Source organism: Taeniopygia guttata, chromosome Z, assembly GCF_048771995.1.
Source record: "Taeniopygia guttata chromosome Z, bTaeGut7.mat, whole genome shotgun sequence".
Classification (NCBI taxonomy): Eukaryota; Metazoa; Chordata; class Aves; order Passeriformes; family Estrildidae; genus Taeniopygia; species Taeniopygia guttata.
Genome location: NC_133063.1, coordinates 47,691,567 through 47,712,231, shown reverse-complemented (window position 1 = coordinate 47,712,231; position 20,665 = coordinate 47,691,567). Strand labels below are relative to the sequence as shown.

Genomic DNA, 20,665 nt, shown 5'->3' with positions numbered 1-20,665 from the left:
TGTCCCTCCTGAGGAATACAGAGGCACGTGTACTTGAATATATTTGTCCCTGTGCATGCTGACATAGGGGTCTTGATATGAAATTCAGCTATTTCAGAGGAAATTGTGTACAGTTATAATAAGGAATGTGATGGCTTTAATTTTCCTGCATTCACAATGTGCTAACATGTAGAACTCTGTCCTGGTCCTTACATCCTGTTACAGCTGAAAATATATTCAGTCAGAAATTATTTTTCTGGTCAGGGTTTGCATAAGGATTTGGGATTCTGGTTCATGATAGGCACATTTTGATGTCAATCCAGTGTAAGCACCAATACTTTTGTTCTGTGAAAGAAAATTATTGGTGTTTATTTGGTAGCAATCTAAGAAATTAGAATCATAGAGTTATCAAAGTGGGAAGAAAAAAAATCTGAGTAAGGAGCTATCAATTTTCTTTATGTTAAACTTAGTTGCTATTTGCAGCATTCATACCCTAGTGGTTAACATCATGGAAGTAAAAAACATATTATTACTACTACCACTACTAATTAAGAGTGTGGAAAGGTCCAGAAATCCAAGCCAGAGAAAAATAATAGAGACATATTTCTAAATGAATGTGTACATTTTATTTTGTGCCAGCAAACACCACACAAGTTCTGAGTAGAAGCTCCAAGCTCTGTGTGCAAACAGGAGAGTGTGATGCTGTTTTCAGGTTATGAACCCACTCACACATGATGGCAATCATTACTGCAGAGCTCCAGTGCACTGGCTTTTGCTGGATCCTTAAAAGAATTAACAGAACTATGGCTTGGGGTTACCTAATGTCCTGGGATTTAATTGTTTCTCAGTGTCATGCATTGCTTCAGGATCTCTACGTTACTAAACATTGCGCATTTTTCTTCTGCTTGCAATAGAATCTAAAACTTCACTTATAATGAACTATTCTGCTTAACATTGGGCCTTAACTTTCATTCAATTTTTATTATTGCACTTTAGGAGATCCATCCACAGAAGAGTCAATGTGAGCAACAATAAAAAGCTCAAGTTAAATTTATTCTGAGTTATTATCTGCAATTGTGACAGATAATAGATACTGGATTTCTGTTAGTTTGTGATTCATTTAAATAAAAACCATATGTCTGAAGTCAGCGCCTTTGAGATAAGTCAGACATCTGGCTGATATTCCACGTTTGGGAATGTAAATGATGCAGATGGTGAGATTGTAATACACACTGTGCCCATTGGGCTGTAACACTGATGAACAAGCACTTCATTAGTAGAAAAGGTGGGAAAAACTTCGAAACCAAAATGAAATTTCTCAAGGAATGCACTCAATATTGATTTCATTTTGCAGCTTGCACTCTTGGGTTTGAGGGAGTCTGCTTTACACCAGATGTCAAACCTTTATTTTGGATATGTCAGAGTGAGCCAGTTATATTATAGAGCTTTCAAACAGCCTTACAGAATCAGACTGATATCTCAGCCAGTAAAAATGTTGAGTTTTCTTCCTTGGAGTGTCTCAGAAATAAAAAACAACTTGTGAATAGAGGAGGAAAAAAAAACAGCTAGTTTGTTTTATTCTGCATAAAATACTACCTCTACAAAAGTATTCTGGTGCAAACAGTGCACTCAAAGACAACACACAAATATGACATGTAGATAAATTGGCGGTAATGTAGAAGCAATACAAAGAGACACAAAATGTATATTCTAAGAGGAACAGAAACACAAAATGGATGTTCTGAGGTATGAATCTAGCAATTATAATCTTGTTTTTACTGATACTGATTTAGTCTCAGGTCTAAATTTAGAATTGTCTTTATAGGCTAGCACAAACAGATGTCTTGGGTGTACAGTGTGTTTACCTGCAAGCCCTTTTTTTGGACACAACTTGCACTTTCCAGGAAGAGCTAAATTTTACTCATGGAGAGCCAAAGTGACTGTCACCCACAGTTACACCAGTCACGATAAGTAGCAGTTGTGTAACTTTAGTGTTAACAACAACAAATTATCAGGCTTATGGTGGCATTCCAGTGAGGGCTGTGCAGGTAGGTTCAGGTCCTACCACAAGGACCATCCTTCCGTATATTTCTTAGGTATGAACAGGCATTATAGTAGCAAGATATTTATGCTGTAATACCTGAAATGTACTAATGGTAAAGGAAGAACTAGAAGTGTGGCACTGAGCATTGCCAAGAAACAGCAGCCTGACCCAGACCACCAAAATTAGCCATCAAAAAAGTGAAATTGTGAGAGAAATACCAAAAGCCGATGGCAGAGTAATGGGGAAAGACAGGTTCCCACATGCAAACAAGAACATGACCAGCAGCAAGCACGTCTTAAAACTGACACCCAGCGGGAAGTTTGCCCTCATTGTGGGTCACAGAAATAAGGCAGACAAAGCAAAGTCCCATCACTAGAAGAAAACAAACGTTTTCAACTGAGTTGAAAAGACCTTGCAGTCACAGACAAAACCACTGAATGTCACAACTGGGCTGGTGCACAGGGCAGTTGTTCAGGATAATCTGCAGGGAGGGGGAACCTGACAAACTGAGGGACCTACTCAATCTTCCTGCGTAAATTGGTTAAGAACACTGACTCTGTTCTCACTTTGGTGTCAGGCTTTTTTGCTTCTGAGCCCAAATGTTGAGCCCATTTTGATGCTCCAAATGCCAGTCACTCCAGCACTTGCATCTCTGAATTGCTGCCTGGAACTGGAACTGGAGCTGCATCAGCTTCAGCAGAGTCATCCCCATTGTGCACTGGTTTTAGGAAGGAGTGAAGTAATACAAATCTTGCAGGCACCAGTATCTGGAAACAAGAACCCATTTTAATAGGAGGTGTAATTAATACAATGGCAATTGCAAGTGCTGCAAGTCATCAGGCTTCCTCTCAGAATTCATCGTGCTTGAGGCTCTCTATGCATCTGTCACAAGTTACCCTCACCAGCTCAGGACTACAATTTCACTGCCCATCTGAGGATGGGAGGGTGCAGGTTTGGGTTTGTGACCTTTCCTCTCAGCTCCCTTGTGCATCCCAAAAGGTTTTGCCTTCAGGAAAAGTCTCCATCCCAGCAGCAAAGTTTTACCCTACAACAGGTTCACTTTCCTTTGTCTCATTTCTACCTCTTTGCTCTCAGTGTTTCATAGCTGAACAAAGCAAAATGCTTCTTCATCCTGCCTCAGGCTGCCTGGGTACCATATCTGGTAGCAGACCTCATCCTTATTTTTGTGGCAGTGGGTTAGAGGGGACTAGAGGGTAGGAAAGCCTTTCAACTGGAACACAACTGCAAATATCAAGTATACAGATTGAAATGGTGGTGAGTTGTCTCAATAGCATTTCAGCATATCATGGAAGGCTTGTGTTCAACCTCAGTAGGTAATTCAGAGCTAAAACCATATTCCACCAGCAGGATAAGAAAGAAGAGCAGCAGCCAATGCCAGTCCCATTAAATTAGGCAATAAAAACAGGGAGTGGGGCTGTGGTTTGATCAGTTAGGGTATGGTGTAATCACTCCTGCAATTCATATCTGGCTAACAGGCAATTGGCTTAGGCTGGATTGAAAGCTGAGCTCTGAGTAGGACACAGTATGGTGGGGAAACACAGGGAAGTTTCTGAAAATAGCTTTTCTTTTTATGTTTAGAACTGTTGTAGTGCCGCTCATTTGCTTAAAAATTAAAGAGTGGGATGCACTGGCTTTGAGGTGGCACCGCACTCCATGCCAAAATCACTGCAGCCCATGGCTGGATGGCATTCCTGCTCCAGCCACTTTGAAGAGAGGAGCTGAGTGCCCCATCAAAAAGCTGCTTTGTGAACTTCCCACTGTCTGCTGGCTGCAGCATAAGTGGAGTAGTCTCAGCTATCCAGACATCTCCAACACCACTGCCACATCCTAGATACCAGGCCTTCCAGTGACACCATATAAACAACTGCTCGTTCCAGTAATGCTTCTCTACTTACGAAATTGTTTAAGGATTCACTCCACGCACCCCATCCTGCAACAAATAACCTGCAGATGTGTGGCTCCAAAAATAAACCTTGGCACTGGGGCCATGGTACAGCGTTACTACATAATTCAACAAACTTTCATACTGCGTTGTCTTAGAAATTAATCTTTCCAGTATGCTGGAAGTGGTTCATGGAGACAGATTCTGTCCTAAAAGAGACTACTTTGTACATAGAGAGTATTTTGCTATCATCTCTGTTGACAATAAACATGACTTGTGAACATGTTATGTTAAGAATTATTTCTTGTCTTGTCCAATTCATTAAGTCTGTATATTTAATAAGTAGGTTCAGCATTTATAATGTCTTCTCTAGGAACAATGAAACAGAGGGGAAAAAGAAAGAAACATCTGGATCAGTGAAACACTCTTGAAATATTATCTTTTTAGTATCTTTATAGGTATTTCCAAGGGCTTGCACTAAGAACTTAATTCCATTGCTGCTATTGATGTTGAAATTATATTAAAAAAACAACTTCAAGTTCTTGTTGCTTAGATGGTGATGATAACCGTCCAGCTCTTCTGTTGACAATACTTTAATGAAAAAAAATAGTATTGTTCGTATTTCATTCAAGTTTTACTGCCTTTTTGGTCAGTTTTTCTTCTTTTAAATTGCCGTTGTGGAAATGAAGTGGGAGTGGGAAGAGAAAATAGTGATAAGGAACCACCAAAGCTGCCATTTAATTGCAATAATTGCAATTAATTGCAATTTAGCAGATCACCTTTATTTTCCTCTTTTTTTTTTTTTTTTTTTTTTTTAAAGTTCTTTGTTTGTATCCGAATTTTTTGTAGTTTTAAAGAATACCTGCTAGTGTTACTTTTTGACTTGGTTATGTGGCGTTTCATACACTCACCAATAAGCTGGAGCTAACATGCTCAGCAGTAGGAGCACATTGTATTCAAGGAGACCCCAAGGGATCTGTGTTTGCTCAGTCTGCAGAGGAGACAGCTAAGGCGAATTTAATTGGTGTCTCCCACTAACGAATGAGGAGTTACAGGGAAGACATGCTTGGGGTGTGGAGAAGGTGAAGCCTGACCTTCATCAGAGGTGCACTGCAAAACAACACAAACAAGAGCCACAGGTTGCAGCAGGGACATTTTAAGCAGTTATAAAGGAGAAAATGGGCAGTAAAGTGGTTAAACACTCAGAAGAGAGTCACAGAGAAATGAGGCAATCTCCATCCCTGAAGACATTCAACACTTGTCTGGGCAAGTCTCTGAGCAACTCTCTGCTGTCAGGTGCACTTGGATCACAATCTTTCCAAAGGTCCCTTGCCACTCAAATTATGCTGTGGATCTATTTTTCTAAAATTATGGGGGTTTTGTTTCTGTTGCTTGGCTGAAACCTTGCCTTGAAAAGTCCCCTCAGCTGTGCTGCAGCAGGGTCATGCCCCAGTGACTCTAAGTCAGTTCTGGAAGGATAAAAATCCTTAGGCAAAAGGAGTTGTTAAGCACCCTTTTGTTATTCACAATGTATAAAATTAGATTGCTTTGTGTCTTTTGCACAAAGGGTGCTCTGAAGGGAGGCGCCATCCCATACCCCTTATCTATAGATGGTATGGAGAGTGACCACTGAAATTTTCACATTGTCCCAGAAATCAGGAACAATCCACATAAACCTCTGTGCTCTGCATGCCTCTTGTCCTTTCACTATAAGCTTTCTACAGAGAGGCGGAGTATCCAAATGCAGATATCATCCTCCTCCTGTCAGTTTCCAGCCAAGTGCTGGAAACCACAATGTCGTCTGGACATCATGGAGAGCCAGTGTGGAGAGTAAGGAGCTCAAAGATGTATCTTTCTTTAAGTGTTTTTCCATGCTATTTGACTTCCTTAAAAGCTGAAGGCTTTGTGTTTGGCTCTCCCCACTTCTAGACTATTTAAGTTGGAAGTGTTAGACTGGTTGGACTTATTTACTTACCTTTTCCTGGAGAGGAATTTCAAAAACCACTCAAAAAAACAAATTAAAAGATCTATTAAATATCTGGATTAAATGTCTGTGTCTGTGTCTAGGGTGTAGATGGATGGTGAAAGGTGTAGATGGATGTTGTGCCTGGCAGGGAGTACAGGAGCAGTGGTACCTATCATATCCCAAATCCATCAAAACGAAGAAGAGTCTTGCAACTGTTTCAAAGATAAATGTCAGCAAGATTTGATCAAATTTATGTCTGAGTGATTTTCTGGAATTAGTCTTCCAAGAAATCCAATTGTAGCACATCCTCAGAGCTGAGCATGTCCTCACCCACCATCCTGAGCCTTGGTTGGAGCCTGTTCCAAATCTGACACATGTTCCTGTCAAAGCTGCCAGGGATCGCAGCAGAAACAGGATCAGGCCCTTTAATATCAGCACACCAGTAAGTAAATGTAGACAGAGTGACTGGCTTGTCTCTGAATGTTAATTGGGATTTATGTCCTGTTTGGAGATACAGCTTTAGAGATCTGACTTCCTGGCACAGTTTGTGTGATGTGTTTTTCTGTGCATGCGTGCGTAAAAGGCACTTTCCTTTTGCTGTTTACCGGAAGGAGTTTATTAGACATTGCTTATGCAGCATTTTTGTGATCTTGTTGATGAAAGATGCTATATAAACAGGGCTGCATTGGACTGGATTCAGTAAGTCTAAGAGCTTGCCAGCAATTTGTTGCTGTTTGACTCTAGCGACCAAGCATCAGCACAGCAGCCAGCCCATGAGTGCAGCTCCTTGCAGTACTGCTCTGACTCTGCCTTCCCTCATGAAATGGAATTTATTACTCCCTATCTTACATGGATACATGGTAGGAAATTGGAGGTACAAAATGAAGAGTCATGGAAATTTAAAAAATCCAAGAGACTGGACAGATGCGCTGTGATTAGTCCTGTACTCTGGCTCACCTTGGGTTAGATAAATAATTGAATATGTGCCATCAGCAAAACATACTACTTGCAGACTTGGAAGGAAATTTGGCTTGCAATCCTCTAATTGGAAGTCAGAGATGGTGGAAAAAGGATTTTTGCTCAATTCTTGTGCTTTAGATCTCAAAGCAATGAGCTATTTTAAAACTCAAGCTTAATCTTGGATCATTTAAATTGATATTTAGTAGGCTACTTGTTCTTAGAAATGACTATATATTTATGAGGATGCATTATACTTTGCCAGTTTATTAGATCTTTTATTAAATGCAAACAGTGCTATCATTGTATAAAATTCCTCTTTTTCTTCTCCTCAAATTTCATACCTGTCAAACATTAACTTGATTCTGCAGAATCCATACCAACTTCACCTGCAAAACTAAACAAAATCATTTTCTTGGTACAATGCCAGAAAAGAGAGCAGGACAAAGATGACAGCTGAGTCTAAGCAGATGAAAACAGTCAAAAGTCTTTTATTTAATCATTCTGCTATTTTTGACATGTTGTCTAGTGATAAACCACATGAGCATTCCCTTGTGTTATGAAAAAAAACAACTATGAAATAAAAATCCAGGAAAGAGCGGAAGAAAGTACAGTTTAGCACTTGAAGGAGTCTCATATGTGAGGGATTTCGAGGATGATGTTTACATGCATGTAAAATATTCAACAAATGGCTTTTCCAGTGGCAGCCGAGGTCATTACCTTTTCAAAGTTGCATAACATTTTCCTGCTGAGAGTTTCCTTCTTTGCTTAGGGGACATTCGCAGGCAGACTTTTATTTAGTCATTTTTGGACACTGGTATGCTAAGTGAGACACAGTTATGATGTTACCAGTTAAGATGGTTACCAGTGCTGCCAGTTGGTCTGCTCTGCAGAAAAGGATGCTTATTAGCCTGTGCTTGGTCAATGTATTTGCATCCCTGCGGCTCTGGATGGGCCAGGAATTGACCAGGGAAAATGTTGGTTTTGCCCCTGTTGCACAGAGTCATGGCTTCCCCAAAAGCATAGAACTGTGGTCTCTGTGGCTCATGTGGAAATCCCAAGTGCATCTTTATGTTTCACAACAACAGCATCTTTAAGTTACATATTGAAAGGGAGAATCACAGGAAATGTTTCCAAAGGTCTTTTTCTTCTGCCCAAAAGACATACAGAAAGCTGAGGTTTAGTTGCCACTTCTTTCTGCAATGAGCAGAAATTCATGAGAATTTTTTTCTGTTGTGGCTGCCTGCAGGGTTTCCACACCAACCCCTTTCTCTTCCTCCTGAAGCCCTGACTGAGGTAGGCCGAAGGGTGGAGGGGACTGGAACCCCCCTGCAGATGGAAGGGTGGAGAAAATCTGGGATGTCTCCGTTCCGCCCCCCAGAGTCTCTCTCTCTCTCTCTCTCTCTCATTCTCTCTCTCTCTCTCTCTCCCTCCGTCTCTTCAGCTGTAGTTTTATCAGCAGTTCACCACGGGGAAGGAAAAGAACAGGGGGGCGCAAGGTGCCCAGCCGCTGTGGGAGCTGGAGCCTGGGCAGTGAGCCATCCTTGGGAGTCGGGACTTTTAACCCTTCCTTGAGAAATGAAAGCTTTGTGAGATTTTTCTCCTCCATGGTTTGAAAGAGAGGAAGAGAGACAGGTTGGACCCTGGGATGTTAGAAGGAGAAATTCTAGGTGGGAGGAGATGATGGAGTGGCTTTTGGCTGGACTTTTTCTTGGTAGCCACAGACTGAACCGATCTTCTCCTCCAAGAGAGACTGTATTTTAGGAGGGTGCTGGTGAGCCAAAGAGACCTGCTTCAGCTGGGAAAAGACAGAAGTGGAGCAAACAGAGAAAAGTTAGGGAGGTTTGTGGTGGTGCCCCATCTTCAGAGAAGAAGAAGAGAAGAAGATTACTGTTCTTGGATCCTCGGCCCCAGGGGAAAACAGGGGGGGACTGTGGTCCCAGAAATGAAAAACTGAACTGTTGTTTTTTTCCCCTCTTGGCAGGGCATCCTTGAAAGGAAAAATCCTAACAGCAGTCTGTCCATCCATGCATTGGTGGTGAGAGCACTGTGCATGGAAAGGAGAGGGTCACCATTGGCAAACTTTTTTCTCCGGGCGGTGCCATGTGTGACATGGAAGCACAGGGTGTGGCTGCTGTGTTTCTTGGAGGTCTGTGGCACAGAAGGGGCTCCTCTCTCGATGGACTGAGTATCGATTGTCTGGAGGGTGGAAACCTGATTGGGGTCCAGGTTGTGTCTCACTGTGGTTTGTTGGAGTTGGGTGGTGGGAGGAGGAATGCTTTGGAAGGTTTTAATTTTGAATTTTGTGTGGTTTTTTTTTTTCCTTTCTTTTTCCTTTTATAGTAGTATAGTAGTAGTAGCTTAATAAAGTTTTTTTCCTTGTTATTAAGCTTGGGCCTGCTTTGCTCCATTCTCGATTGCATTTCACAGCATTCAATTGAGAGATTGCATTTTCATGGGGGCACTGGCATTGTGCCAGTGTCAAACCATGACATAGAGGAATGAGCTTCAAGCATTCACAAATATTGTGCTCTGCAGGGGCTGTAAACCATCATATTGGTTTGGAAGATCTTTTCTGAGAAGAAGCAACTACAGTTTATACTCTGCCACCATAAAAATGCCTTTGGCCATAAAAAGATGACATGAAACAGCACTTCAAGGAGGGGAAGGGTCAGTTAACAGTAAGAAGCAGCCAAGGAGCGTGTCTCAAAGCTTTCAAGAGCATCAGTCAGGGTCTCCCAGGGTAAGCACTGGCACAGTTCCTTAGAGTCAAGAGAGGTATGTGGTGTTTTCCAGGGGAGGATCTGGTCCCTGGCTTGTGTCCACACAAGAGGAGTCCAGGAACTGTGAATCTTATCAAAACCTTCCCATTAGCAATGACTGGAATGTAATTTTATTTCTGGTATCTGTCTTAATAGCCAGAGTTGAGCAAAAGAGAGATAGCAGGGTGCTTTTTTTTTTCTCCACTAAGAGAAAGAAAACCATATACGTGGGCAAAATTATTTGACTTTAATAGCGAACAAAAACCAAGACTTAATTTCAGGAATTGCTTTTACTGCTGAAAATTTTACTTCTACAGAAATCAGCTGGTAAACTGGTGACTTGCTCTCAGAGGTCTGAGTTCCCCAGCATTGTTTAGGCAAATCCTGATGAGTCAGTTAAGAAAATAAAGAAGCACACAGGTACACACAGCAGTCATAGGTGCTGCAGTATTGGAAGACTTCACTGTATTTGGGTTATTTGCCCTCTGCTGTGACCATGACAGGAAGATCTTGGGCTGGCCTTGGACCTTGCATTACACCCACTGTGAACATAAATTATCTCTTTACAAAACTATGAAAAAGGACTAAGTCTGGAAATCATGGCAAAGTGTATGCTGAGCAAGTGTCTGCAGGGAGGCCATCCCCTCTTACTCAAGATTTCGGTATGTGTCCACAGAAAGGCAAACAAAAATAAAGTGCATTGCTTCAGTTTTACACCGTGTTGACATAAATCTTCTCTCCATGTGAATTATGGCAAAACTGTGCGCAGCTACTGAGCTGCTGCACTTGTGCTGCAGATGGGCTTTGTCTGTGCATGCTTTGGCAGACAAACCTGTTGGTCATTTGGATTTCATATAGGAAAAAAGTTAATTTTCTGTTTGGCTTTGTTAGGTTTGTTTTTTAGTGAACCTTGCTGGCTTGTGTTTATAGATGTCTAATTATTTTTTGTACATTCATTTCTGTATTTTATATTCGACTTTTCCTACACCATTTATTTCTTAAAGCCAGAGTGATCAAAAAGGAAACACCAGGCAGGAACAATAAGGAAAGGGAACTAACAAAGACCCTTTATGCAATTTAAAACACTGCACCAGGTGTAACTGGCAGGTCTTCAGAATGCAGCACAAGTTCTTCTAAGTTCAAGTTATGATTTAGGCTGAAGAAGTCTGGTATTGAAAAAAAGTCCTCACGTTTCCCAACAGGAAATAGGTTTCTTATTAAAGACGTTTCCTGAGTGTATTATCATTGCTTTCTACTAGCAACAATTTGAAAGAACAGTGCTGATCTATTTAAATCTGTATGAAACCCTAAGCATCTCTTTTGCCCCATAAATTGCAACTGATCTGACATTCATAGGTCAGAAAGAGTTTTGGAGAGGAGAGATTTGACCTGCCTGACCACCTATAGAGTTTCTGCATCTTCCAGTGGCATGACCTCAGCCTCAGCTGAGCTCTAGAAACTGTTCACATGCTCTCCTAGCCACAGTGAATGGGAGGTAAAGTTCCTCTTCTTGAACTACCTCTGGGAGGAGTCAGCCTGGAGACTGACTGCCTGTCAGTATTTTAGTGATAAACTAAGGGAAATATTTTATCCTAAGAACTCACTTTTGGGCTCAGCACAGAGATTTCTCTGTCTGCTTTGCTCCTAGGAGGCAAATATTTCTTAGAGCAGACTCTTTCTAATTTTGATGTCTTCAGCAAGAGCTTCCTTAACATATTATGTTTAGTCTGAAACTGGTGTAAAACTTGTATTTTTCTTCTTCTCTTTGCATTTCCCCTTTGTGTTCCCTTTTTTCAATCACTAAATGATGATCATGTATCTTTTTCATCATGACTCATTGCAGAGATTTAGAGCTGCCTCTCCAAAACTTCAATAAATGCGTGGAGCAGCTGTTGTTATAACCCAACTCACTGCCATGTTACTGCAAACAGATGCAGGTTAATTATAATTTAAAATATTTATCCTGTTGTTGTTTGCATTTCTGAACATTTTCAGCAGCTGTAGGACCCTGAGTGACTCCCTCCCCTCTTACACAGTGTGTTAATTATTTTCAGGGTTCAGCATGCACTCTTGGTGTCTCCGGTGTCACTGTGGTGTCCCGTGCAGAGCAGGAGGTGGGCAGGGTGATGGCAGCTCTGCGCCAGGTGGAAGCAATTATGGGGAAAAAAAAACATGGTCCTGGATGACTCACTGCTGATAGCTGCCAGATAAGCTGACTTAATAAAGCAGTGGCTTAATTAAGCCACATTCCTCCCATTGCCTCTTGTCCAGCCTGTCTGAGGTGATGCTATCAAGCAGCTACTGCTTTGCAGGATGGGGCAGGGGTGCTGTGAGGCACCCCTGTGTGTTGGGCACTCTGGGGGGCCTATGGGTGATGGGACACAGGGGAGCTCCTGGAAAGCTCAGCTCCTCTCTCAGTTTCCAAGGTAATAGGCCACAAATCCTGAAAAAAAAAAAAAAAAAGATAGATCTGCCACTTCCCTAGTCATAGATATATTTATTGGTATCAAAAGTTTGACCCTAAATCCCATCTTCTGGCATTTAGTCTTCCAGAAGCATCTCAAACTCCAGAGCAGAGGAGCACAATAACTCCCTGTTTCTCCAGCAGCTACCCACCAGAAAAAATAAGGGGTGACTTGGCTTTGTGGGTGTCCCTGTCCACTACAGATTTTCTTATAACCACAAAAGCTGGACATTGCATTAATCAAAATCATGGTACCCCAAATCGTCTGCCAGTTTGGGCTTGTTATTTATCCTGAGTAAAGATTGCATGAGAATCAAAAGTTACTGTGTTTTTAATTGCTGAAGTACCCCATTAAAAGCTGCTACAGATAAAAGTCTGCCAGAAGCTTCATCCTTTGTAAGCCATATTTCAGGTTAGCAAATCAACCTAATTTCCCCAGAGCTCCAGGTTTTAGTGGTGAAGCTTCAAATACACAGATGCGTGTTTATGTTTCATGCATGGCCACATGTACAGCTGCATAGCAACCACCTCGCTGAAAGTTATCCAGTAGCTAAAATTATCAGTAGGAACCCCTTCTTACCTCTCATTATGTACAACGAGATTGCTGCTGTGCAACGTTGATTAGACATGTCAGCCTGGACCTGGACATCTGAAAATGAATGTTGCTATTAAAATGCCTTTGCAAATACTCATGTGTCCATCATTTTGACAGATTTCACTTTAAGAATGTAGAAAGCTGAAGCATGCAGGAATCCCAGGGTTGCAATGTAATGTTCAGAGAAACAGGTATTGTATTGTATTTCCTTTGCATTTACCCTAAAGTAGCAGTTTCCCTGGCAAAATCATGCTGATAAGAGTGCTATTGAGTACAGGCTGCACTAATGCAGAGATCTGTAACTTTCAACTGGGAAGAGATTATCATGTGGAATGTGGTCTGAAGGCATGGCATCCCTCTTCTAAACACTTATTTAAGTAAAATTTAAAACTTCCACAATGCAGAAAAATCTTCACACATCTAGAGAAAATATTTCAAAATCTCTTTATCAGAAAGGCTTGGGAAAATTCAAACAAAAAATTGAGAGGGACATTGAAAACAAGGAAATTGTTTCTCAAAACTGCCTCGTCCCACTGTGGAACCCATTCCTGCAAGAAGTTGCTGAAGAGAGGGATTTTAGCAAGCACTTGGATATCAGCCAGGGGAACATGATTTTCTGGTTGTTTTAAGTGAAAGCTAAAGCACAAGGCTGTGCTTGCTTTGGGGCAATATCAGGGTGCCAGGGCAGCATTTAATGGCTGTAACCTGGCATGTGATGGGTTCTCAATGTATGTCTGTGGGAGAAGGGTTTGATCAGGGCACGTGGTTTGGCTTTTGGGAGAATCCAGTCAGGCAGATAAAACCTCACTTTAGCCGCAAGAAAGCAAATGAATCCAGCTAAAAGCCATGACAACAAGCTGAGAGTAGGGAGGCAGCTCGAGCTAGGTTCCCAGCAGGTAGCCCCCTTACCAGGAGTAGGTTATCACATCATCTGCTGACACAGGTCTTATTGGTCCTAAACCTGAAAATAAGGTGGAAATTCCATGGAGAATGGTACAAATTATGGACCCTGTGGCTGGTTAGCTTTAGCTGGCACAACCCCACAGGTCAACATCTCATGGCAGGGATGTCCTCCTCTCCTTGCTTATCTCCCAGCCCTCTCAAGCTGGGCTGTATCTTCCTTGGAAGAGCAGCTACAAGGAAGCCTCTTTTCTTTTGCAGACAGAAGGAGATAGATGTGCACTTGCAAAGCCATCAGCAGGGCTTGCAGCATATGAACAGCCTCCCCAATGCACCTTTGAACTCATTCCTCCTGCATTTGTTTGTCTTGCAGATAAAACTTCACAGCAGTGTTTGGAGAGAAGTCTAATGAGGCACCACTGTTTGTACAGCAAAGCAAGGCTTCCTCTTCAGATGTTCAATACTCATTAGGCATAATTTATATTTCAGCTAATCTTAGGAAGAGGGTAAAATATTCAGCCAAAGTTTGTTTTTACATTGTTTGGAGAAATGCATTTGTTTTAAGCCATCAGTTGCTACTGCTAGTTAATTTAAATTCAACATAATGATGATTTGTGATGGCCACATGTTGTCCAAGGGAGTGTCGTGTCATTGACTGACATGGCTTTAGCACTCTTCTGCATTAGTTATTGAATCAAAGGAAAAGAAAGAATGGATGGTTTCCCTATTTGGGAGATACTTCAGTATGTCCACAAAGCATGAAAAAACTATGAATTTGTAAAATACTGAGGGATTTTTTTCCCTCAGATTCATGTATACATGACGCAATAATGCACGGAACAGCAGTTTTTTTCTTTTTCAGTAGCCTTGGTAGTCACCACCATGAAACCCTTTGAAAGTCACCAGGCCTCTGCAGTGGGAGACTCTCAGGATGCTAAGGCACACAGCCATTTGTAAAGACTCCTGAGGGCTGCTGGGAGCCTTGGTGACTTAATGTGGTTTTCTGCCTAGAGAGAAAACCAGCAGGTTTAGCTGGATGTGTAAATGTCATTACAGGCCAGTGTGTCAGAAACACTAATTTCTCAGCATTCAGACTTTGCTCATATCATAGACTCATAAAAAGTGTCTGATCCTATTGACTCTACACTGCAGTTTTACCTCAAACTATATAAGATATTCTCCCTTACTCCAGTTGAAATACCCATTATATTGAGTTTACCTCCACCAGGTTTATTAGAGGACAAGAAATGACTGATAACATTTATCCTCTTTGTACTCCTCACTGAGACTTACCCCTTCCTGCTGGTTTACAATGTAGTGACAGACGTCTGAGAACAGCCTTCACTGTACCATGAAAATGATAACCTGAGTTGTGTACTTTGACAGCACTGAGCTGTCCAGACAACATTCAGACAACACAAGAGAGCAGGATTTTTGGAAATTACTTGGGATGTTGGGTGGGTCAGCATTGGGTTACTCTGTCTCAGGCTCCTGAGGTGGCTGGACATGCTGCCATGTGAAATTCTTCCTGGGCCAGGTGGTGCATTTCCTGGTTGTGTTCTGTAATGCTGAACTCCAACTGCTCAGGATCCTCCTCTTGTTTGGTTCATCACACCCACAATCCACTTATGGCTGTTTCTAAAGGTAGCACCAATCTATAGAGAATACATTTATTTATTCATTTATTTATTTTATTGTTTTTCAGGAAAAAATGCTGTAAGGGTTATAAGTTTGTTCTTGGACAGTGCATCCCTGAAGGTATGTGATTTCACTGTTCTTACACGTCATGTCCTCATGCATTTGTCTTTCCCCATCTGCCGTCTTCTCCACATTGTCTGTTTGGAAGACCAACCTGACAAAAGCACAGGCTTCACCATATCTCATGTATGACTGTGGGGAGGAGCTGTTTCCCAGAAATTGTTTGGAAAATAAAAAGATCAACAACTTCCAAAAGTGCTGCTTAGCATGCCAAGCCTTGATCCGCCCCTAAGTACACATGGCTGCACAGATCTTGTGCCATGACCTGCTGCTCTGTAGACAGAAGAACAGGTTCTGCCCTTGGCTGGGTAGCTGGGAGAACTCTGTGCATCTTTCATGGATGATGGCTTTCCCTTTTCTTCCCTCGGATCTGGTACAGCTGACTTGTCAGTGCACAGGAAGATGGTGAGTAGGTGAGTTAGTCCTGCCTTTAATTTCTTATGGGCATGGCTTCCTAATCACCAGGGGCCAAGTAAGATGCAGATTTAATCAGGACAGTTCAGTATGCAGTAGTAAAAGTGGATCTGATTTGGATAAAACTGGCTCTGAATTTGTTGGACCACAGGAACTACCAGACAGGAGCAAGTGTTCAGAGATGACATGTCAATAAACTTTTATTTTTAAAACAAGGAAGTTAAAAACCTGATCTGTGACAACATATTCTTCTAATTGATGATATATGGAAAGCCTTGATTTGGTCTGAGAATTTTCCTAATTTGTCACTGTGATGTTTTGAAAAAAGTGACAAATCAACATACTGGAGAATCAGCTGGTTTTGAGTTGCAGTGTCCAGCCAAAAGGGATTATAACCCAAACTCTAATCCTTGTGGGTTTGTTGTGGGTTTGTTGTTGTTGTTGTTGTTGTTTTTAATTTGTGTCTTCTTTGCTGCTGGCTAGAAACACTAAAACAATTGGCGGACTGATGGGGGTGGGGACAGGGAGAAAAAAAGAGGGAAACAACTCATGATGACCCTGTGCCTGGAGGAGCTGTGTAGGGCTTGGGTGAAATTGGTGTTCACACATAGGTCCTCATCCCATGGTTTTGCTGGGAGTTTTGTCTCAGTGTGTGTGATATCAGTGAAAGCTCCAGCATGAGATGGACACTTGAAAGAGGCAGTTGTATGTATTGGAGGCAGAATTCCTGAATCCTTTTAGGGTGGAAAGAAGCCAGGACTACACAGTCTGGCCTCCAGCTTTCCTATGGATTTAAGAATTTTATGTATTGGCTATTCACTGAATATAATGGATATAGCAAGAGAATTAATAGGAGCAAAATAAAATGAGAGCTGTGGCAATTCATCACTTTGGCTTCTAATTCTCATCTCTTGAGATATTAGGTGATTATGAAAGCACAGTCCACTGACTTTGTCTAATCCTGTCTTTTAACTGCATTTCAGTAACCTGAGAGTTTCTGCCCCTAATTCAATTCTCTGCTGGCTGTGGCTTCTCTGCTTTTGTCTCTCCATTCTCCCTTTTCAGCTTTATCTGTATTTTGCCTGGAACTTCAGAGTCCACAGCAGTTGCTATAATGGTCGAGACAATCTCAGGCCCTTGGTGTAGGGACAAGAAACATGATTCACTGAAGTATGCATTTCACTTACTCTGTTACAAGACATCACTTGGCTCTTCACACATTGTTTTGGCATAATCTTGACAGAGTAGCTGTATGAAATCCATATCTCCAAACAGACACATAAATGCATTACAGATGTGAGTTTATTAAAGCACATCTGCACCTTTTAATCCAGTACTGGCACATTAAGACTGTGAGAAGTAGTTCCAGTCCTGTCTTCTCTATGATTTAGCAGTGGCTGCAGGGAGGAGGCTTGACAGAGGTATAGATCCTCCCTTTTCCACCCTTCTATAGCTGCCTGGGGAACACACCAATCTCCTTCTGGGGCAGCTGTTCCTTAAACAGATTCTTTCACAAAAATTTCTAGATTTGTCAAAAAAAAACCCTTATTGGTTTTCATCCTGTTATTTTTCATCTGCCCTTGAAAAGAAACAGAAATCAGTGTAGTACAGTATAAGCCTATGCCTCCAGTTTCTGCGTTTTTTCTGTTTTGTACTCACCTTCTCACTGTGGCTTTCAGCTGCAGGACCAGGGAGCAATGATCCTCAGGAAACATTGAGTGGAGTTACTTCCATGTCTGATTCTTTCTGTAGCACCTCTTCCTGCTCCACCTGTTCAGCAAAGTGGATTAAAAAAAACCAGCTCCTCACCTTTTTCTTTTATGTGATCACCTTTTTCTTTGCTTTGGAGACTTACTGCTCCAGCCAAATCCGGTCTTGGGTCCTGTCTCATGGTGTCATAGAGTGAAGAAGGGAAAGATGCAGTATGAAGCAGTTTATTTTGGAGACCACCCTTCCTACTGCTGGCTTGTTTCCTGAGTTGGCTGTGGAAGAATTCAGAATAAAATACTCTATTACAGGCCAACTATAGACAGACCTGCTCTTTCCTTACTAATGTTGTTTCAAAAATTTCCTTGGTACAACTTTCCATGCTGTATTGTCATTTCTGAGTTCATAAACTTATACAGAGACATTTGTTATTCTGCTTCGACTTTTGCATTTTCCTAAAGTCTGGAACAGCCTGATCCTCATTGTATGGTTTTGATTCCTCCTCAAACCATATTTCTTAGGCTGGCAAACAAGGGGTTTGAACACAGGAGGGAATGTTCACCTCCAGTTCTGCAGAGCACACACAGATGGTGCAGCAGTTTTTGCCTAGTTTCATCTCAGGGAAGTCTAGGGAAGTCATGTTACCTGGGACCAAAGCCCTGGGAATATGGCTCTGGGACCTGGGACCTGCCTACAGCCATTATGTGATCTGGGTTGACTGTGTGGGACCACCATGAAGGGATATTTGTCCTTCCTGGACCCTTCTGCAGCTTTGTGTGAAAGTAAATTAGGCAATGGACATAATGGAGCTGTGTTGAGGTGGACATATTCAAAGACTGGTTATATTAAATTTAGTGACAGATGGATAAAAAGAACTGGCATTTTTTAGTCTAGAGAAAAGGAGGCTGAGGGGAGACATGATAAGAGTTTTTAGGTATGTGAAAACTTGCTGCAAGGGGGAAGGTAAAGTGTTCTTTATAGCTGAGGAGAAGAGGGCAAAAATATTGGGCCTAAGTGTCTGGAAGGGGAGTTTGGATTAGATATGAGTAGAAATCTTTCTGTCTGCGAGAATATTTCATCTTGGGACTAGACTACTAGCAAGCCATATCGCCTAGTAGTCTAGTCATAGCCCTTAAGGAAAAGGAAAGCCAGTTTATGCATAGCTTCTCCTGCTTTTGATGGGAGATGGCCCCTTCCAGCATTGTTTTTTCTGATTTTGTTAGGGCACATCTATCCACAAAAGCACAGGGAGGCCAGAGCTTGTTTTACCTCTGCTCTGAACATGGCACGGGCCAAGTCCCACACCTGAGTGGGTACACTGGGTAAGGAGCAGCACATTCACCTCCATGCTGGACATACCATCCTGTTCTCACTCTGATTTTGTTTCAGTGGGAAACAAAAACTGCAAACATGGCCAGGAAAAATACGAGCAATGCTTTAAAGTTTGGACTATTTAGTAGTGCCAAATGTAAGAGGAGTTTACAGCCCAGCACCACCTAAAGAGTCCAAACTACCCCTAGACTGAACAGTTTGAATGCAAGAGTTGTGTTTTCATTTCATTGCTCTGCACTGTTGGACACTGGTCACTGCAGGGGGTCCTAGCATTGCCATTCACCACCACAGCACTGTGGGCAGACTTCAAGTTGTGAAGCAAGAAGGAAAGAAAGGATGCCTGCTATTCAGGAGGTGACAAACAGAATGCTTGGCACTATTACAAGTAGTATGTCTATTACAATAGTACATTTTTTTTTCTAAGGGGTTCTGGTGTGAAATACAGCATCTTATTAAGTCTCATTTTGTGCTTTTCTGTATTTTGGCATGTTGTCACTTTTAACCTCAGTGCTAGGCATGTGCTCTATATACTTAGTACAGAAAATGTGTTTTCATTTGCTTTAACGTCTCTTAGCTCATTTTAATTGTTTGGCTCGATCATCGTACCCAGAGGTATCTGCTAGTCATTAGGGTGAGTCTATAATGACTTTTAATTATACGTATGGAAACACAGTGCTTTGCTGGAAACTTGCTTGAACCACTTAGATGTTGTTTGGACAGGTTTGGCCTGGAGTATGGATAACATATTTCTGCTGCGGCCCCCAGTGCCCACTCACTGTATTGTCACAACCACATGGATGCTCTCTGCAGGGTGATGTTCTCTGAAATGGTCACAGAAACTGCTACTTGCTTTGGTGTAAAACCTGACCTCAGCCAGCCTGCGCCTGAGCTGGTTTTGAGACCAGATGACACTTGAGGTCCTGGTGTCTCCTGGCAGATGTTCCCCATGGTGCTGCAAAACCCTCACACCCATAGCTGGGAGTTGTCCTTCACCCCTAGCCCTGCCACCAGCACCATGCCAGGGGCCACATCCAGCCCTTGACAGGACAGGGATGTGGTTCAAACCTCACTGTGCCCTGGCGTCCATTCCTGAGGCTTCAGTTCTGCTGCTACATAGCAGTAAAATTAGAAACAGGTTTTCCCTCCTTTGGGTTTCAAACAGGGACTTCAGTCTTTTGGGAATTCAATGATATACCCTGATGTGCACACTGCAGCTATTAAGAGAGATGATGGGTTTGTAACAATGCACTGTTTGCTAGAAGGGTTATATCTGTCTTCATATAATTAATGTGATGTAATTAACTTTTCCTTGTGGCATAATTTCTGCCTGGTTTTGGCAGTTAACCTCATGGTTTATCACAGTCTTCTGCATAGGAAATGTTGCTATCAGACTTAAAAATCTGTTGAAGAAAACTAAAAGAACATTTTAGGTAATTTAATATTTCTGTGAGAAGAACTCCTAAAATCTGCCAAATGCAAAAGGGACCCTTGCTTAAAATACAACTTTAAGAAATAGTCTACCTACTACAAAGCTGTGAACAGCAATTACAGTTTTAATATATTTCTTTGTTTATGTCTAATGAATGTTTTATATCTAGGTTCCTTCAGTCCTTAAAAACAGTAACTCACTTTATATTAATTAGCAGAGAGGTCAAATGTTTGCAATCTAAGTATCATCCATCTACTGACTTTGGTATTTTTCCTAACCATGTTTTTCTCTCCCTTAGACTATGATGTCTGTGCTGAAGCTCCCTGTGAACAGCAGTGCACAGATAATTTTGGGAGAGTCTTATGCACTTGCTATCCTGGATACCGCTATGATCGGGAGAGGCACAGGAACAGAGAGAAGCCTTACTGCCTGGGTGGGTAGATGAGTATGTTGAT

At 41.8% G+C, this 20,665-nt stretch overlaps 1 protein-coding gene across 3 annotated transcripts in view; it reads left to right on the top strand.

Annotated features, from left to right (window-relative positions):
- CCBE1 (collagen and calcium binding EGF domains 1) overlaps positions 1-20,665 on the top strand; it is a 97,685-nt gene that overhangs the window by 57,768 nt on the left and 19,252 nt on the right. For all 3 annotated transcript variants that reach the window (XM_072921674.1, XM_002191188.6, XM_072921675.1), the window contains exons 3-4: positions 15,276-15,328; positions 20,509-20,643. In XM_072921674.1, the coding sequence (XP_072777775.1) occupies positions 15,276-15,328; positions 20,509-20,643 (188 nt within the window). The remainder of the gene's footprint in view (positions 1-15,275; positions 15,329-20,508; positions 20,644-20,665) is intronic.